A 14,569-nucleotide genomic window follows, 5' to 3' on the forward strand; every position below is an offset into this window, starting at 1 on the left:
TCTCCCGAGAGGTTTTCTCTAATATCTTCCATGCCTTTTTCGAGCCCGGCTAGAACCTTGAGAATTGTCATTCTGAACTCTAGATCTGACATATTACCAATGTCTGTATTGATTAGGTCCTTAGCCTTCAGTACTGCCTCTTGTTCTTTTTTTTGTGGTGAATTTTTCCGCCTTGTCATTTTGTCCAGATAAGAGTAATGAAGGAACAAGGTAAATACGAAAAGGGTGGCAACAACCTCAGGAAAATATGCTTTAACCAAATCAGAAGAGATCCCAAATCATGAGGGGGGAGAAAGGGGATAAAAAGAGGTTCAAAAGGAAAGAAAGAAAAAAAAACAAGAAAAGAAAAGAATTAAAAAAAGAAAACGAATAAAGAAAAGTATAAAAAAGAAAAATATATATATATTAGATAAACTAGTTAAAAACGTTAAAAAATAAAAGGGTAAAAGTTAAAAAAATTTTAGCAGAAGAAGAGATAAAAAATGAAATAGAAAAAAATAAAATTAACTGCTAAACTAAAAAATCACAGGGAGAAACCCATGAGTTCTGTGCTTTGCTTTCTCTGCGTCTGGAATTCTGCTGCTCTCCTTGGTATTGAAACAGCACTCCTTGGTAGGTGAACTTGGTCTTGGCTGGATTTTTTGTTGATCTTCTGGGGGAGGGGCCTGGTGTTGTGATTCTCTAACGTCTTTGCCCCAGGCGGAATTGCATCACCCTTACCAGGGGCCAGGCTGAGTAATCCGCTCAGGTTTGCTTTCAGGAGCTTTTTGTTCCCTGAGTGCTTTCTGTAGAGTTCCGGAGGACGGGAATACAAATGGCAGCCTCCTGCTCTCCGGCCCAGAGGAGCCGAGAGCTCGGGTCCCCACTCCTAAGTGCGCCCCCAGAGAACAGCGCCCAGTAACTCCCGTCTGCCTGAGCTCGGGCCGCCGTCCGAGCTCACCGAGCCTGCGACTGGTTCAAGGTACCCCTGAGCTTGGAGCTTACTGTCGGCTCTGTCTCTGTAGCTGGCTTTCCTGTTCCAATACCCGCAAGCTCTGCGACACTCAGACACCCCCGATCCTTCTCTGACCCTGCAGGACCTGAGGCCACGCTGACCCCGCGTGGGCTTCGCCCTGGTTTAGCCTCTGGAGCGATGTCCCTCAGCGGAACAGACTTTTAAAAATCCTGATTTTGTGCTCCGTTGCTCCTCCGCTTGCCCAGAGCCGGCCCCTCCCCCCGGGTTCTATCTTCCTGTCTCTTTGGATTCACTTCATTGCCAGTCCTACCTTTCAGGAAGTGGTTGCTTTTCTGTTTCTAGAATTGCTGTTCTTCTTCTCTTATATCTGCTGATGGATTTGCTGGTGTTTGCAATCTTTAGATAAGCTATCTAGCTGATCTCCTGCTAGCTAAAGTAGTCTCAGCCTGCTACTTCTCCGCCATCTTGATTCCTCCCCTGAGAGCCTCCATTTTTGATTGCACCTCATTAATAGCTTTTTTGATTTCAACTCGGTTAGATTTTAGTTCTTTTATTTCCCCAGAAAGGGCTTTTATATCTCCCAAGAGGTTTTATCTAATATTTTCCATGCCTTTTTCGAGCCGGGCTAGAACCTTCAGAATCGTCATTCTGAACTCTAGATGTGACATATTACCAATGTTTTTATTGATTAGGTCCCTAGCCTTCGGTACTGCCTCTTGTTCTTTTTTTTTGTGGTGAATTTTTCCGCCTTGTCATTTTGTCCAGATAAGAGTATATGAAGGAGCAAGTAAAATACCAAAAGGGTGGCAACAACCCCAGGAAAATATCCTTTAACCATATCAGAAGAGACCCCAAATCATGGGGGGTGGGTGGGAAAGGGGATAAAAAGAGGTTCCGAAAAAAAAGAAAAAAAAAAGCAATTTTAAAAAAAAGGAAAATGAGTAAAAAAAAAGTATAAAAAAGAAAAATATATATACTAGATAAACTAGTTAAAAAACGTTGAAAAGGGTAAAAGTTAAAAAATATTTAGCAAAAGACGCGAAAAAAAAATTGAAAAAGAAAAAAAAATTAACTATAAGACTAAGGAATCACCGGGAGAAAGCCATGAGTTCTGTGCTTTGCTTTCTCCTCCTCTGGAATTCCGCTGCTCTCCTTAGTATTGAAACTGCACTCCTTGGTAGGTGAACTTGGTCTTGGCTGGATTTCTTGTTGATCTTCTGTGGGAGGGGCCTGTTGTAGTGAATCTCAAGGGTCTTTGCCCCAGGCAGAATTGCACTGGCTGGGCTGAGTAAGCCACTGTTGTTTGCTTTCGGGAGCTTTTGTTCTCTGAGCGCCATCCGTAGAGTTCTGGGGGACGGGAATGAAAATGGCGGCCTCCTGGACTCCGACCTGGAGGAGCCGAGAGCCTGGGGCCCCACTCCTCAGGCTCCCTCAGAGAACAGCGCCCAATTACTCCCATCTCCGTGACCTCCGGCCTCACGCCAAGCTCACCAAGCCTGCGACCGGTTCAAGGTAACCCCGGCTACTGTCGGCTCTGTCTCTGTAGCCGGCTTCCCCGTTGTAATACCAGTAAGCTCTGCAACATTCAGACACCCAGGATCCTTCTGTGACCCTGCGGGACCTGAGGCCACGCTGACCTCGCATGGGCTTCACCCTAGGTTAGCCTATGGAGCAACGACCCTCAGTGGAACAGACTTTTAAAAGTCCTGATTTTGTGCTCTGTTGCTCTGCCGCTTGCTGGGAGCCGGCCCCTCCTCCCAGGGTCTATCTTCCCTTCTCCTTGGAGTCACTTCTCCGCCAGTCCTACCTTTCAGAGAGTGGTTGATTTTCTGTTTGTAGAATTGCTGTTCTTCTTCTCTTCCATCTGCCGTTGGATTTGTAGGTGTTTGCAGTCTTTAGATATGCTATCTAGCTGGTCGCCTACTAGCTAAAGTAGTCTCAGCCTGCCATCTTGACTCCTCCCAAAGTTATCCCATTTCTCTTGTCTTTTCTATCTTTCCACTCTCAGTCCCATCTCTAAATGTTGGCTCTTTTCTCTCTAGCTACTTTCCTTATTTTTTGAGAGATTTATATATATGCATATATGTCCATAGCTACATGTATGTCTTTTCTGTGTTCTGGCTCTAAATTCTGTCTTTTAAATTTTGCATTCAGTTTGGAGACCCTTAGTATTAAATTATTTCTGTGGAACACACATTCAGAGACAGCCCTGATCTATTTCCAATGTAAAATGATTTTTATTGTGACTATTTGTATTTCTCTTAATTTCCTTTTTTTCCCCCACACTTAGATTGAAAATCTTCAAGAGCAACTTAGAGATAAGGAAAAGCAAATGAGCAGCTTGAAAGAACGGGTCAAATCCTTGCAGGCTGACACTACCAACACTGACACTGCCTTGACAACTTTGGAGGAGGCCCTTGCAGAGAAAGTGAGTATCGGGTTTGGACCCTTTGTAGACACATTTGCTTTTCTTTCTCATTAATGTTAAATTTAGTAATGAGGCTTGGATTTAAAAGGCTGAAGAAATCCCTTAGAGCAAAAGAGGAAAGAGTTTTCTGTAATTTTGCTGTTGTAGATAGTATAAAGGGATAGAAAAGCCATTTTGTTTTTGTCAACTTAAGCATCTGTTGCTAGGCAAGATGGATTTCACACTGGAGAGCAGTGGGTGAAAGTTTCCCCCTCTCCTTTCCTTCTCTTTCCTTCCTCTTTTTTCTTCTTTTCTTTAATAGATATATTAAATATCGATTAATGTAAATATTAAATATTAATAGAGAGGGGGTAGGGACAGAGAGGGAGAGGGAGAAATAAATTCAAGGTGACTCTACACTGAGCTAGGAGCCTGATGTAGGGCTCCATCTCACCATCCTGAGATCATAACCAGAGCGGAAACCAAGAGTCAGACTCTTAACCAGTTGTGCCACCCAGGTGCCCCCATTGGCTGAAATTTCTAAAGACTAAGCCATAAGTTCCCGCTTACTGTCTCCTGAAAGCAAAGAAAAGTACTTTTTATTTATCTCATCTGTTAGAACTTGGGGATGTGGAAATATCAGACATTGACCATTAGGAAGCAGTATATAATTAGTTCTCCTTTACTGTACCATGGTAGTACCTAATAAAATCTGGAATTTTAGTTATCAACAGAAACACACTTGTTGTTTTTCTAGTCTTGGCCTAGCTACTTCATTTCATGTTTATGAGCAAACCTAAGTTTTCAGAAATGGTTGACAGAATAAAGAAATGGCCCAGCCAGTTAGGTTTAATGTATTAGAAGGAGGTTTAAGGAATCTTGGTGGTGCATTGTAATTGGATTTTTTTAAAGGACTAGGGTCACTGTTCTTTAAGTCTCTTGGACTCACAAGCTTCAGGGTATGTGACAGGGATCAAGGTTTGATCCCTGGATATAGTCAGAAGTATTAACCAGAAATATACTTAAATTGCTTCAACTTTCAGACTTACCGAGTATTTGTTGACAGAAGTTTTAATGGACTGTCCCTCCACCCTTTTTAAAAAAAGATTATTTATTTATTTATTTATTTGAGAGAGAGAGAGAGAAAACTGAGAAAGCAGGGGGAGGGGGAGGGTGGGAGGAACAGAAGGAAAGGGACAAGCAGTCTCCCCACTGAGCAGGGAGCCCAATGTGGGACTCGATCCCAGGAACCTGGGATCATTACCTGAGCTGATGGCAGACACTTAATTGACTGAGACACCGTGCCCATCTCCCCCTCGCCCCCCTCCCCTTTTTTATGTTTTAATTCAACATATCGTAATCTCCCAAATCTTTTCCTTTTTTGATATGCAAATTGTGAGTCGTTTCCATTGTCTGTGGGCAACATGTGAGTTACATATAAAAAATACGTTTTACTTATCACTCTTAGGTCTGTGTGTGTGTGTGTGTGTGTGTGTGTGTGTGTGATGTGTGTGTGTTAAGTTTTTGTTATTGGGAATTGAATAAAGGGGATTTTTTCAAAAGGTTACTTTAAGGACTTCTAATACTATTTGAGATTATAGGAAAAGAAACCTAGGGGAATCAAAAGAGCAAAGCTACATCTTTGTTATTGCAAGAGAGGTAGGAAGGGTGAATTCCTTGAAAAGTTGATTATTAACAGCTTATCCCTGTATTTTGAATGGAGCATGAAAATGTGAAATTTTATCAGCTGAAAGCTGAATTAGGGTCATATAATATAAGTATGAAAGGAATTTTCTTACATATTGATGTGTTCTCTCATCAGGAGCGGACAATTGAACGCTTAAAGGAGCAGCGGGACAGAGATGAACGAGAGAAGCAAGAGGAAATTGATAACTATAAAAAAGATCTTAAAGATTTGAAAGAAAAAGTCAGCTTATTGCAAGGCGACCTCTCAGAAAAAGAGGTTAAGATCACCAAAATAGAATGATTTGGTTTGCTTAGTGCATTGATTGTATATGTTGTTGGCGTTTACATAATGCAGAAAAAATGTATTTGATGGAAGATTTTCCTTAATATTCTTACAACAGGGCTTTTCAGAAGACATTAAGGGGAATTTTGGGAAGCTTTCCAGAGACATAATAGATTGGATCATTCATTTCCTAAGTCTTTAGCTTTTTCAGTATGTTATATTGGTTTCTTACTCGTTAATGACATTTTTATAGATCCTAAAATAACTAAAGCTGTCACACATGGAAATGCTATGCTAATGGTAAGAAGGGTGATAAACGAAATTTTATGTAATGGAGGGCTGTGTATTTATAATATCTCTTAAAGTACATCTCCGTATTGGCAGAGAAATCATAAGTAATTGCTGACTAATTAGGTTACTTAGTATATTTTGGTCTTGCTTTTGGAAGGTCCTGTTAATGTGACCCAAATAGTAAAAAATACTGCCTGTGATCATGTAATAATGCCTGAGCTTTAGGGGCACTCTTGGATTTTATTTCTGGTTATCTTTAAGACAGTTTATGGATATTTAAGTTTCTAGTGGAACTTTCCTTTTAAAAGGGAAAAGTATTTTATATTTAAGTCAGTGTAGCTACTGCAGTAACTAGTAGTGAGTACTACTGCTAATGACTAGTTTCATTCATGAAACTTGATCTCCTTCCATTTATTTTATGGGAATGGATATGTATTGATAGAACTCTTTAAATCACAGTTCAGTTGGTATTTCTTGGGAATTAAGCTTTAGTTAGGATTCAGAAGCTGAAGCTGACACTGTTTTATATTTCATGAATGTTCTTGAAATGGAAGTGTCAGTATATAGTAATAAAGAGCAACTACAAGCCACCAAGATAATAAATTTCAAAATTTACATTTCCATTTTGTTTGTACTGAGTATTCTAGACATGTTTTGCTTCTTTCAGGCTTCACTCTTGGATCTGAAAGAGCATGCTTCTTCGCTGGCTTCCTCAGGACTGAAAAAGGACTCACGGCTTAAGACACTGGAGATTGCTTTGGAACAGAAGAAGGAGGAGTGTCTGAAAATGGAATCACAATTGAAAAAGGTTAAAGAAAATTTTTCCACTTTTCTTACTTTGCTTTAAATAAGAACGTAGTAGAGAGCTCTGCAGTGTTCAATGTGTAATAATTTGCCAATGGTGTAATATTCCCCGTAGTTCAAAATATCATTTATACCTTCATTAGTTCTCTTAATGTTCTTGTCTTGTTTTATTTTACTACTGAGAATCCTCAAAATTTTAGAGAATTGACAGATCAGAGAAAGATTAAAAAATGTAGCCCCTTTATGGACAAAGTATAAGACAGTGTAAAAATCTTAATTTTTTGATATGTTCCTTCCATTAGCATTAAGCCTCCTAGAAGGAGGTAATTTAGCAATGATAGTCACCCGTGCTGCCAAGTATTTGGATGTGGGACATATATTTGTTTTCCATTTCTTTGATTTATTTCCCTTTAAGATTTATATGGCAATTTATAGTTTTCAAAACACTCATATTTTTAATCTCTGAGCTACCAACTCTGTGAGCAGTTTACAGTTAGAGTTTGAGCAGTTACATTAACTGAGGCCAGTTCAGTTAGCTTCAACTATTGAGACCAACTCAATATTGATGACTAACGAGAAAAGGTGCAGCCTAGTCTACTTTAAGTCTTGTTCTCCTTCCATATATTGGGTGTATTCAACATGGTACCCTTACACGTAGGGTATGTCAAAAGTAAAATCATGTTTAAAATCAATAATCACCCAGTATATTAAACTGCTATTACTTTAAAGTGTTACTTTTAGGTGAAGAAAAAGAAAGAAAGAAAATCTAATATCTTAAAGTTACTCGTGAATAAGTAGGAGAATTCTATTTTTGAGATTGCAGATTTTGATTATGACCAATTCAGATTTGATGGCTGGCTATTTTTCCTTACTGAAAAGGTGTAGGTAATTTTTTATTTTATACCCGAATATCGAAGATGAAGCTGCTTATATGTCTTTTATGTAACAGAGGAGTAACTATCAAGAGTGATATTATTCATTAATATTCTAAACTCCCTTGTTCGTGACAATCCCACATTTTCTTCTGTTTATTTTTAACCTCTTTGTTACCATAGTCTCTTATATCTTGGACTTTATATTTAGGCTTATGAAAAAAATTAAAGTTATCTTTGGATAGAGGAGGTTGATGGCTTTCCCCTACTTGAATTTATTTATTTTACTGTTGGCCAGTTTTCATTTCATATTTTCCCTTGTTTCATTCTGGATTATTGTTTCTCTCATTTTAATTCATTACTGATGTTTTCCTATTATACTCTTCCACAATGCCCAACTCCAATAGGGAGGTTATTACTTTAGTTTTCTGTATGTTTCATTTGTTTTGTGCTTTTTCTCCCCTCTTTTAATTGAGCATTTTTTATAATTCCATTTTCTTGTTCCTTTTAACATATCAGTTATATTTCTTAAATCTTCTCAAGTGATTACCCTAGAGTTTGCCATATACATTTTTGACTTATCCTCCAACTTTATTGAGATATAATTAGCAACTAAAAATTGTATATATTTAAGGTGTACAACATGATGATTTGTGTATACATTGTGAAGTGATGACCACAGTCAAACTAGTTAACACATTCATTACTTCACATATTACTGTTTTATTTTTTTTTGTTGAGAGAACTTTTTAATACTCTTAGCAAATTTCAGGTATATAATAGAGTATTAGTAAGTATGGTCACCATCCTAAATGTTAAATTCCTGGAGCTTATTGATCTTACAACTGAAAATTTGTACCCTTCCTGTGATTAGCATGTCCTCACTTTTCCACCCTCCAGCTCCTGACAACCACCATTCTATTTTGCTTCTATAAATTCCATTTTTTAGATTCTACATGTAAGTGAGGTCATGCAGTATTTGTCTTTCTGTGTCGAGCTTAATTTCACTTAGCATAATGTCCCCCATATTCATTCATGTTGTCACAAATGGCAGGATTTCCTTTATTTTTATGATTAATTAATATTTCAGTATACACACACACAAATTGTATTTCCTTTATCCATTCATCTATTGATGGACACTTAGATTCTTTCAGTATTTGGCTCTTGTGAGTAAATGCTGCAATGAGCATGAGAGTGCAGGTATCTCTTTGAGATAGTGATTTCATTTTCCTTAGTTGCTGGATCACATAGTAGCTCCATTCAAGAATTTCTGAGAAGGTGTCATCATACTGTTTTTATAATGGCTGTATGAATTTGCATTCGCACCAACAGGGTACAAGAGTTCCTTTTTCTTCATACTCTTCCCAACTCTTATTTCTAGACTTTTTTTATAAAAAAGATTTTATTTATTGATTGATTGATTGATTGGACAGAGAGAAATCACAAGTAGGCAGAGAGGCAGGCAGAGCCGGTGGGGAAGCAGGCTCCCTGCCAAGCGGAGAACCCCATGTGGGGCTCAATCCCAGGACCTGAGCCGAAGGCAGAGGCTTAACCCACTGAGCCACCCAGGCGCCCGTCTAGTCTTTTTAATGATAGACATTCTAACAGATGTTAGTTGTTATCTCACTGTAGTTTTGATTTGCATTTCCTTGATGGTTAGTGACATTGAGCTACTACTTTTCCTGTACCTCTTGGCTATTGGTCTGTCTTCTTTGGAAGAGTATCTATCTGTTCAGGTCCTTCACCCATTTAATGGGATTATTTGTATTACTTGTGTCTGTGCTATTAAGTTGTATGAGTTCCTTATATATTTTGAATACTAACCCCCTGTCAGCTATAAGGTTTACAAATATTTTCTCCCATTCCGTAGGTTGCCTTTTTATTTTGTCGATAGTTTTCTTTGCTGTATAGAAGCTTTTTAGTTGGATGCAGTTTACCTGTTTTTGCTTTTGTTGTCTGTGCTTTTGGTGTCATATAAAAAAAAAAATGCAGGGATGCCTGGGTGGCTCAGTTGGTTGGACGACTGCCTTCGGCTCAGGTCATGATCCCGGAGTCCCGGGATCGAGTCCCGCATCGGGCTCCCAGCTCCATGGGGAGTCTGCTTCTCTCTCTGACCTTCTCCTTGCTCATGCTCTCTCTCACTGTCTCTCTCTCAAATAAATAAATAAAATCTTTAAAAAAAAATGCAGTAAACATTTTTAATCTAAATTCATTTTCAAAAAATGTTATCCCACTTTATATGTCATGCAGGTACATACAACAGAATACTCCCAGCTCCTTCCTTCCTTCCCTGATAACACTGTTATCATTCATTTCATTTATCCATGTACAATAATCACCCAGTACATTACTGTTATTACTTGAAAGTATTACCTTTTAGGTGAAGAATAAGAATAATAAAAAGATGTAGTTTTAGCTTTCTATATATAAATATATATTTATATAGCTTTCTATATAAAAAGATGTAGTTTTAGCTTTTCCTTCTCCAGTTCTCTTTTTTTTAATATATATATGTGAGTTTCTGACCTATATAATTTATTTCTGCCTGAAAACTTTTTTTTTTTTTGAGAGAGAGAGAGTGCGCCAGAGTGCATCAGTTGTGGGGGAGGGGCAGAGGGAGAGTGAGACTCTTAAGTAGGCTGCACTCCCAGCGCATGGCTCCATCTCACAACCCTGAGATCATGACCTGAGCAGAAATCAAGAGTCAGAGGCTTAATTGACTGAACCACCCAGGTGCTCTCTGAAGAATTTCTTTTAAATTTTCTTTTAATATATTTTTGCAGGGTAGATCTTCTGACTATGAATTTCTTAGTTTTTATTTGTTTAACAAAATCTCTATTTCTTGTTCACTTTTGAGAGATAACAACACTGGACGTGGGTTTCTAGATTGGACACTTTAAAGGTTTCACTCTGCTTTCTTCTTAAGTGGTAGTTCTGTTTTTAACTTTTCGAGGAAGCTTCATACTGTTTTCCATTTCTAGCAACAGTGTATAAGAGTTCTCTTTTCTCTATATCCCCACCATACTTATTTCTCTTTCTCTCTCTCTCTTTTTCTTTTTTTTTTGTCAAACTATTCCAAAAAATAGAGAAGGAAGGAAAACTTCCAAATTCATTCTATGAGGCCAGCATTACCCTGATACCAAAACCAGATAAAGATTCCATGAAGAAAGAGAACTACAGGCCAGTATCCCTGATGAACATGGATGCAAAAATTCTTAAAAAAAAACCCACTAGCAAACCACACAACAGTGCATTAAAAAAAATCATTCACCCAGTCAAGTAGCATTTATTCCTGGTTTGCAGGGGTGGTTCAGCATTCGCAAATCAATCAAAGTGATACACAACGTTAACGAAAAGAGCCATATGATCATTTGAGTAGATGGAGAAAAAGCATTTGACAAAGTATAACATCCATTCATGAGTAAAACCTTTAACAAAGTAGATCTAGAGGGAGTATACCTCAGTGTAATAAAGGCTTATACAAAAATCCTACAGCTTATAATATCCTTAGTGAGGAAAAACAGCTTTTCCTCTTCGTACAGTCAGGAATAAGACATAGATGTCTACACTCACTGCAGTTATTTAACTTAGCACTGGAAGTAGTAGCTGTAGCAATCAGACAACAAAAAGAAAAAAAGGCATCCAAATTGGTAAGAAAGAAGTCAGACTTTCACTATCTGCAGATCATGTGATAGTTTGTTTAGAAAACATGAGACTCCATGAAAAAACTTCTAGAACTGATAATTCAGTAAAGTCTCAAGGATACAAAATAAACTTTGAGAAATCTGTTGTATTTCTATACACCAATAATGAAGCAACGGAAGGAGAAATTAAGGAATCAGTTCTATTTATAGTTGTACCAACAACAGTTAAGATCCTTAAGAATGAACCTCTGACACAAAGAAAAAGGAAGACGTCCCATACTTATGGATTGGAAGAGCAACTATTGTTAGAACATCTGTACTACCCAAAGCAATCTGTACATTTAATGCAGTGCCTATGAAAATACTACCAGCAGGATCACCTGGGTGGCTCAGGTGGTTAAGCGTCTGCTTTTAGCTCAAGTCATGGTCCCAGGGTCATGGTATTGAGCCCTACAGGAGGCTCTCGGCTCAGCAGGGAGAGGGTCTGACTCTTCCTCTCCCTTCGTCCCTCCCCACCTTTGTGGTCTTTCTCCCTCAAATAAAGAAATAAAATACTAAAAAAAAAATACCACTAGCATTTTTCACAGAACTAGAACAAACAGTCCTAAAATTTGTATAGAATCATGGAAGATCGCAAATAGCCAAAGCAATCTTGAAACAAAAGCGAAGCTGGAGGCATCACAATTCTGGACTTCAAGTTTTATTACAAAGCTATAGTGATCAAAACAGTACGGTACTAGCACAAAAATAGAACAGAATAGAAATGGAGTAGAAATACTTCTAGCTTAGGAATTTATATCCTCTATGTGTATTTCCATATTTTATGCCTTCAGCATGAGATAATATCCTCAGAATTATTAAGGAAAGCCTTGAAATTGAACTTCTGAGTTACTAGAACTGTAAAAAGTGCTGAATTCTTTTTTTTCCCCCCCCTCTGGGGGGGAAATAGCTCTTTCTGGAGGATTTTTTTGTTGCAAGTTTTTAAAAATTACATATTTTTATTTTTTTACTTTTCTTTCTCTTTTTTGTTCTTTTCTTATACCATACCTTTTCCTTCTATGTTTTTTCTTCTTTTCTTACTGACACTTTCCCCCCCTTTAGGATCCTGAAATAGTATTAAGCCACCCATTTAGACCAGTAAGTGATGTGACAGAGTAGTGCCATAAAGTCCTGGTTGATGTTTTTTCTGTATTTTGTATGAGTGGTTTTTTACTACTCTGTAGAAAATGAAGGCACTTTACCTTTTCTCTTCCTTCCTCAATTAGGGACTCTAGAGTTTTCAAAAAATGACTCCTTTCTAAAGAATATTGGGATGAATACAAAGTGGGAAAGTTTCTTTGAGATCACAATTTCCTCCCAGGCTTGGATGTATTTCATTTCTGCTGCTTTTGCCTTGTTTTATTCTTAAATGCGTTCATTCTTTCATTATGGCTGCCTCTCTTTCCTCTAGATTTTACTCTGTTGTGGCTTTTAACCATACCACTTTAGGTTAGAATTTTGTGGACACATTAAAATACATGTCTGCCAGTGGAATCATTTTTAAAGGCCACTGTTAGTAACTGGATTTTCCTAACTGATTAAACCTGAAACAAAAAATGTTGGTAAAGGTTTTGGTCTTAGAAGTACAGCTTTTGCTTTGACAAAGCATTTAACCCAGTTTATGGGAACATTTCTCTTTTACTTAAGGTATTTTGCATCAGTGCTTTCTGAAGTATTTCCTAGCAATATATATGTACCCCTTTAATATATTTTTTAAAGATTTTATTTATTTATTTGACAGAGAGACAGCAAGAGAGGGAACACAAACGGGGAGTGGGAAAGGGAGAAGCTGGCTTCCTGCAGAGCAGGGTAGTCATACATGTATGAATGTGAATATTTCATTAATACATAAGCATGATTCATACATGCTTGGTAAAGCAGTATATAGGAAAATGGAAGGGAAGTAAGGGTCAAGTGGGAATTAGAGCTCAGCATTGACATTGGTTATAGTAACATCAACAGTGAATCTCTGGCAATGCCTTTTTGAGGGAGATTGGAAAGTTTATCTTGGAGAGATCAATAGCAGATGAATAGTAGTCTAATGGCTTGTCTGAATATCTCACTTAGATTTAAAAAAAACCCGTGTGTTGTCATATGATGATTTTTGGCCTGATACTCAGATACGTACAGTAGTACATCTAAACACAAATCCATTTGAAATCCATGATAATTATTTCTCAAGTTATTACTAATATTTTGTCTATGTAATATTTAAGCAGAGAAAAACTTCATAAATCAAAGACGAGCTATTAGATATTTGATAATTCTCTATTTAAATTGAAATACAGATGGTCCTTTGGGATATGGTTTGCTTCCTGCCACTATATATGTCTGATACTGAGCACTTTTCTTTGAAGGCACATGAGGCAACACTGGAAGCCAGAGCCAGTCCAGAGATGAGTGACCGAATACAGCAGTTGGAGAGAGAGATTACCAGGTATAAAGATGAATCTAGCAAAGCCCAGGCAGAAGTTGACCGCCTCTTGGAAATCTTGAAGGAAGTGGAAAATGAGAAGAATGACAAAGATAAGAAGATCGCAGAGTTGGAAAGGTAAGGAAGGATAGGCAAGCTGAATGGTGTATTTACTATGTTAGAAAGGTTAAAGTATGGTTTTAAAACTATACTTCTGGGGGCATACTTGTTCGGTATATCTGCCTCTTGGACTTTAGGTTCTTGTATTATTTTATTAACTTTTTATTCTGAGTCATTGTAAATTCATTGCTGCAACATCTGAAAGGCAACAACAAATGGGGATATATTAAGAAGTTGTGGACATCAGCATCATTGATTGGAAAGTAAGAAAGTATTCATCAGTGGAGAAGTTAAACTTTTCTATTAGCTAATCATGAGAGTGCAAGTAGCTACTTGCTTTTTAATTACTTTATTATCCACAGAACACATGAACCTCAAGTTCAGGGAGGTAATACTTTATCATTGGCTTAGACTTTTTTTATTGAGCCCGATGCTCCCTTTGGCTGTGAATTTTTAGACTTTACACAGTTTGTATTGTGGAGAAGCCGGCTATTACGTCAGTCCCTAGGTCAAATTTAGAAGAAGCGCCATTTTGAGGATAATTTCAGTGACTTGGATATGATTTTTATGGGTCTTGACTTTGAATTCTTCAAAATGAGCTGTGTTTACAGATCTAGCCCTACAGCTCTCTTGGAATCAATCTTTCTTTCTTTCATAATTAGGGTGTTTTATACTAAAGATTAAGTAAATGCCTTTTGATCTCTTCTTTTACAGCATGTATTTAACATAAATTTATAAGTACATAGAAGTAGTTCTTCTAGTAGAATTTCATTAATCACCTATATTCTTCTAGAGACAATAGTGACAGAATGAAGTTATTAACCTATGTGGCTTCTTGGAGCTGAATCTTAGGAATATTTTATTTTCATGTTCTTGAAGATTGGGAAATATGAAACGACTTTCATAAGTTGTTTATTAAGTCTAAAATTTTTGGGTGACTGGGAGATTTGATTATCCCCTGTGGGATTGATTTTTCTCTTATTCTGTTCCCAAGAAACTAAAACAATAGAGTCTAACCCTGATAATTTTTCTTCACTATACTGATTGCATAC

The 14,569-nt window shown here is 37.5% G+C and overlaps 1 protein-coding gene across 11 annotated transcripts in view; it reads left to right on the forward strand.

Moving 5' to 3' along the window:
• Positions 1–14,569, forward strand: part of ERC1 (ELKS/RAB6-interacting/CAST family member 1) — a 561,256-nt gene that overhangs the window by 184,626 nt on the left and 362,061 nt on the right. For all 11 annotated transcript variants that reach the window (XM_044228946.1, XM_044228950.1, XM_044228948.1 and 8 more), the window contains 4 exons: positions 3,246–3,383; positions 5,185–5,325; positions 6,290–6,430; positions 13,342–13,535. In XM_044228946.1, the coding sequence (XP_044084881.1) occupies positions 3,246–3,383; positions 5,185–5,325; positions 6,290–6,430; positions 13,342–13,535 (614 nt within the window). The remainder of the gene's footprint in view (positions 1–3,245; positions 3,384–5,184; positions 5,326–6,289; positions 6,431–13,341; positions 13,536–14,569) is intronic.

Source organism: Neovison vison, chromosome 12, assembly GCF_020171115.1.
Source record: "Neovison vison isolate M4711 chromosome 12, ASM_NN_V1, whole genome shotgun sequence".
Taxonomy (NCBI): domain Eukaryota; kingdom Metazoa; phylum Chordata; class Mammalia; order Carnivora; family Mustelidae; genus Neogale; species Neogale vison.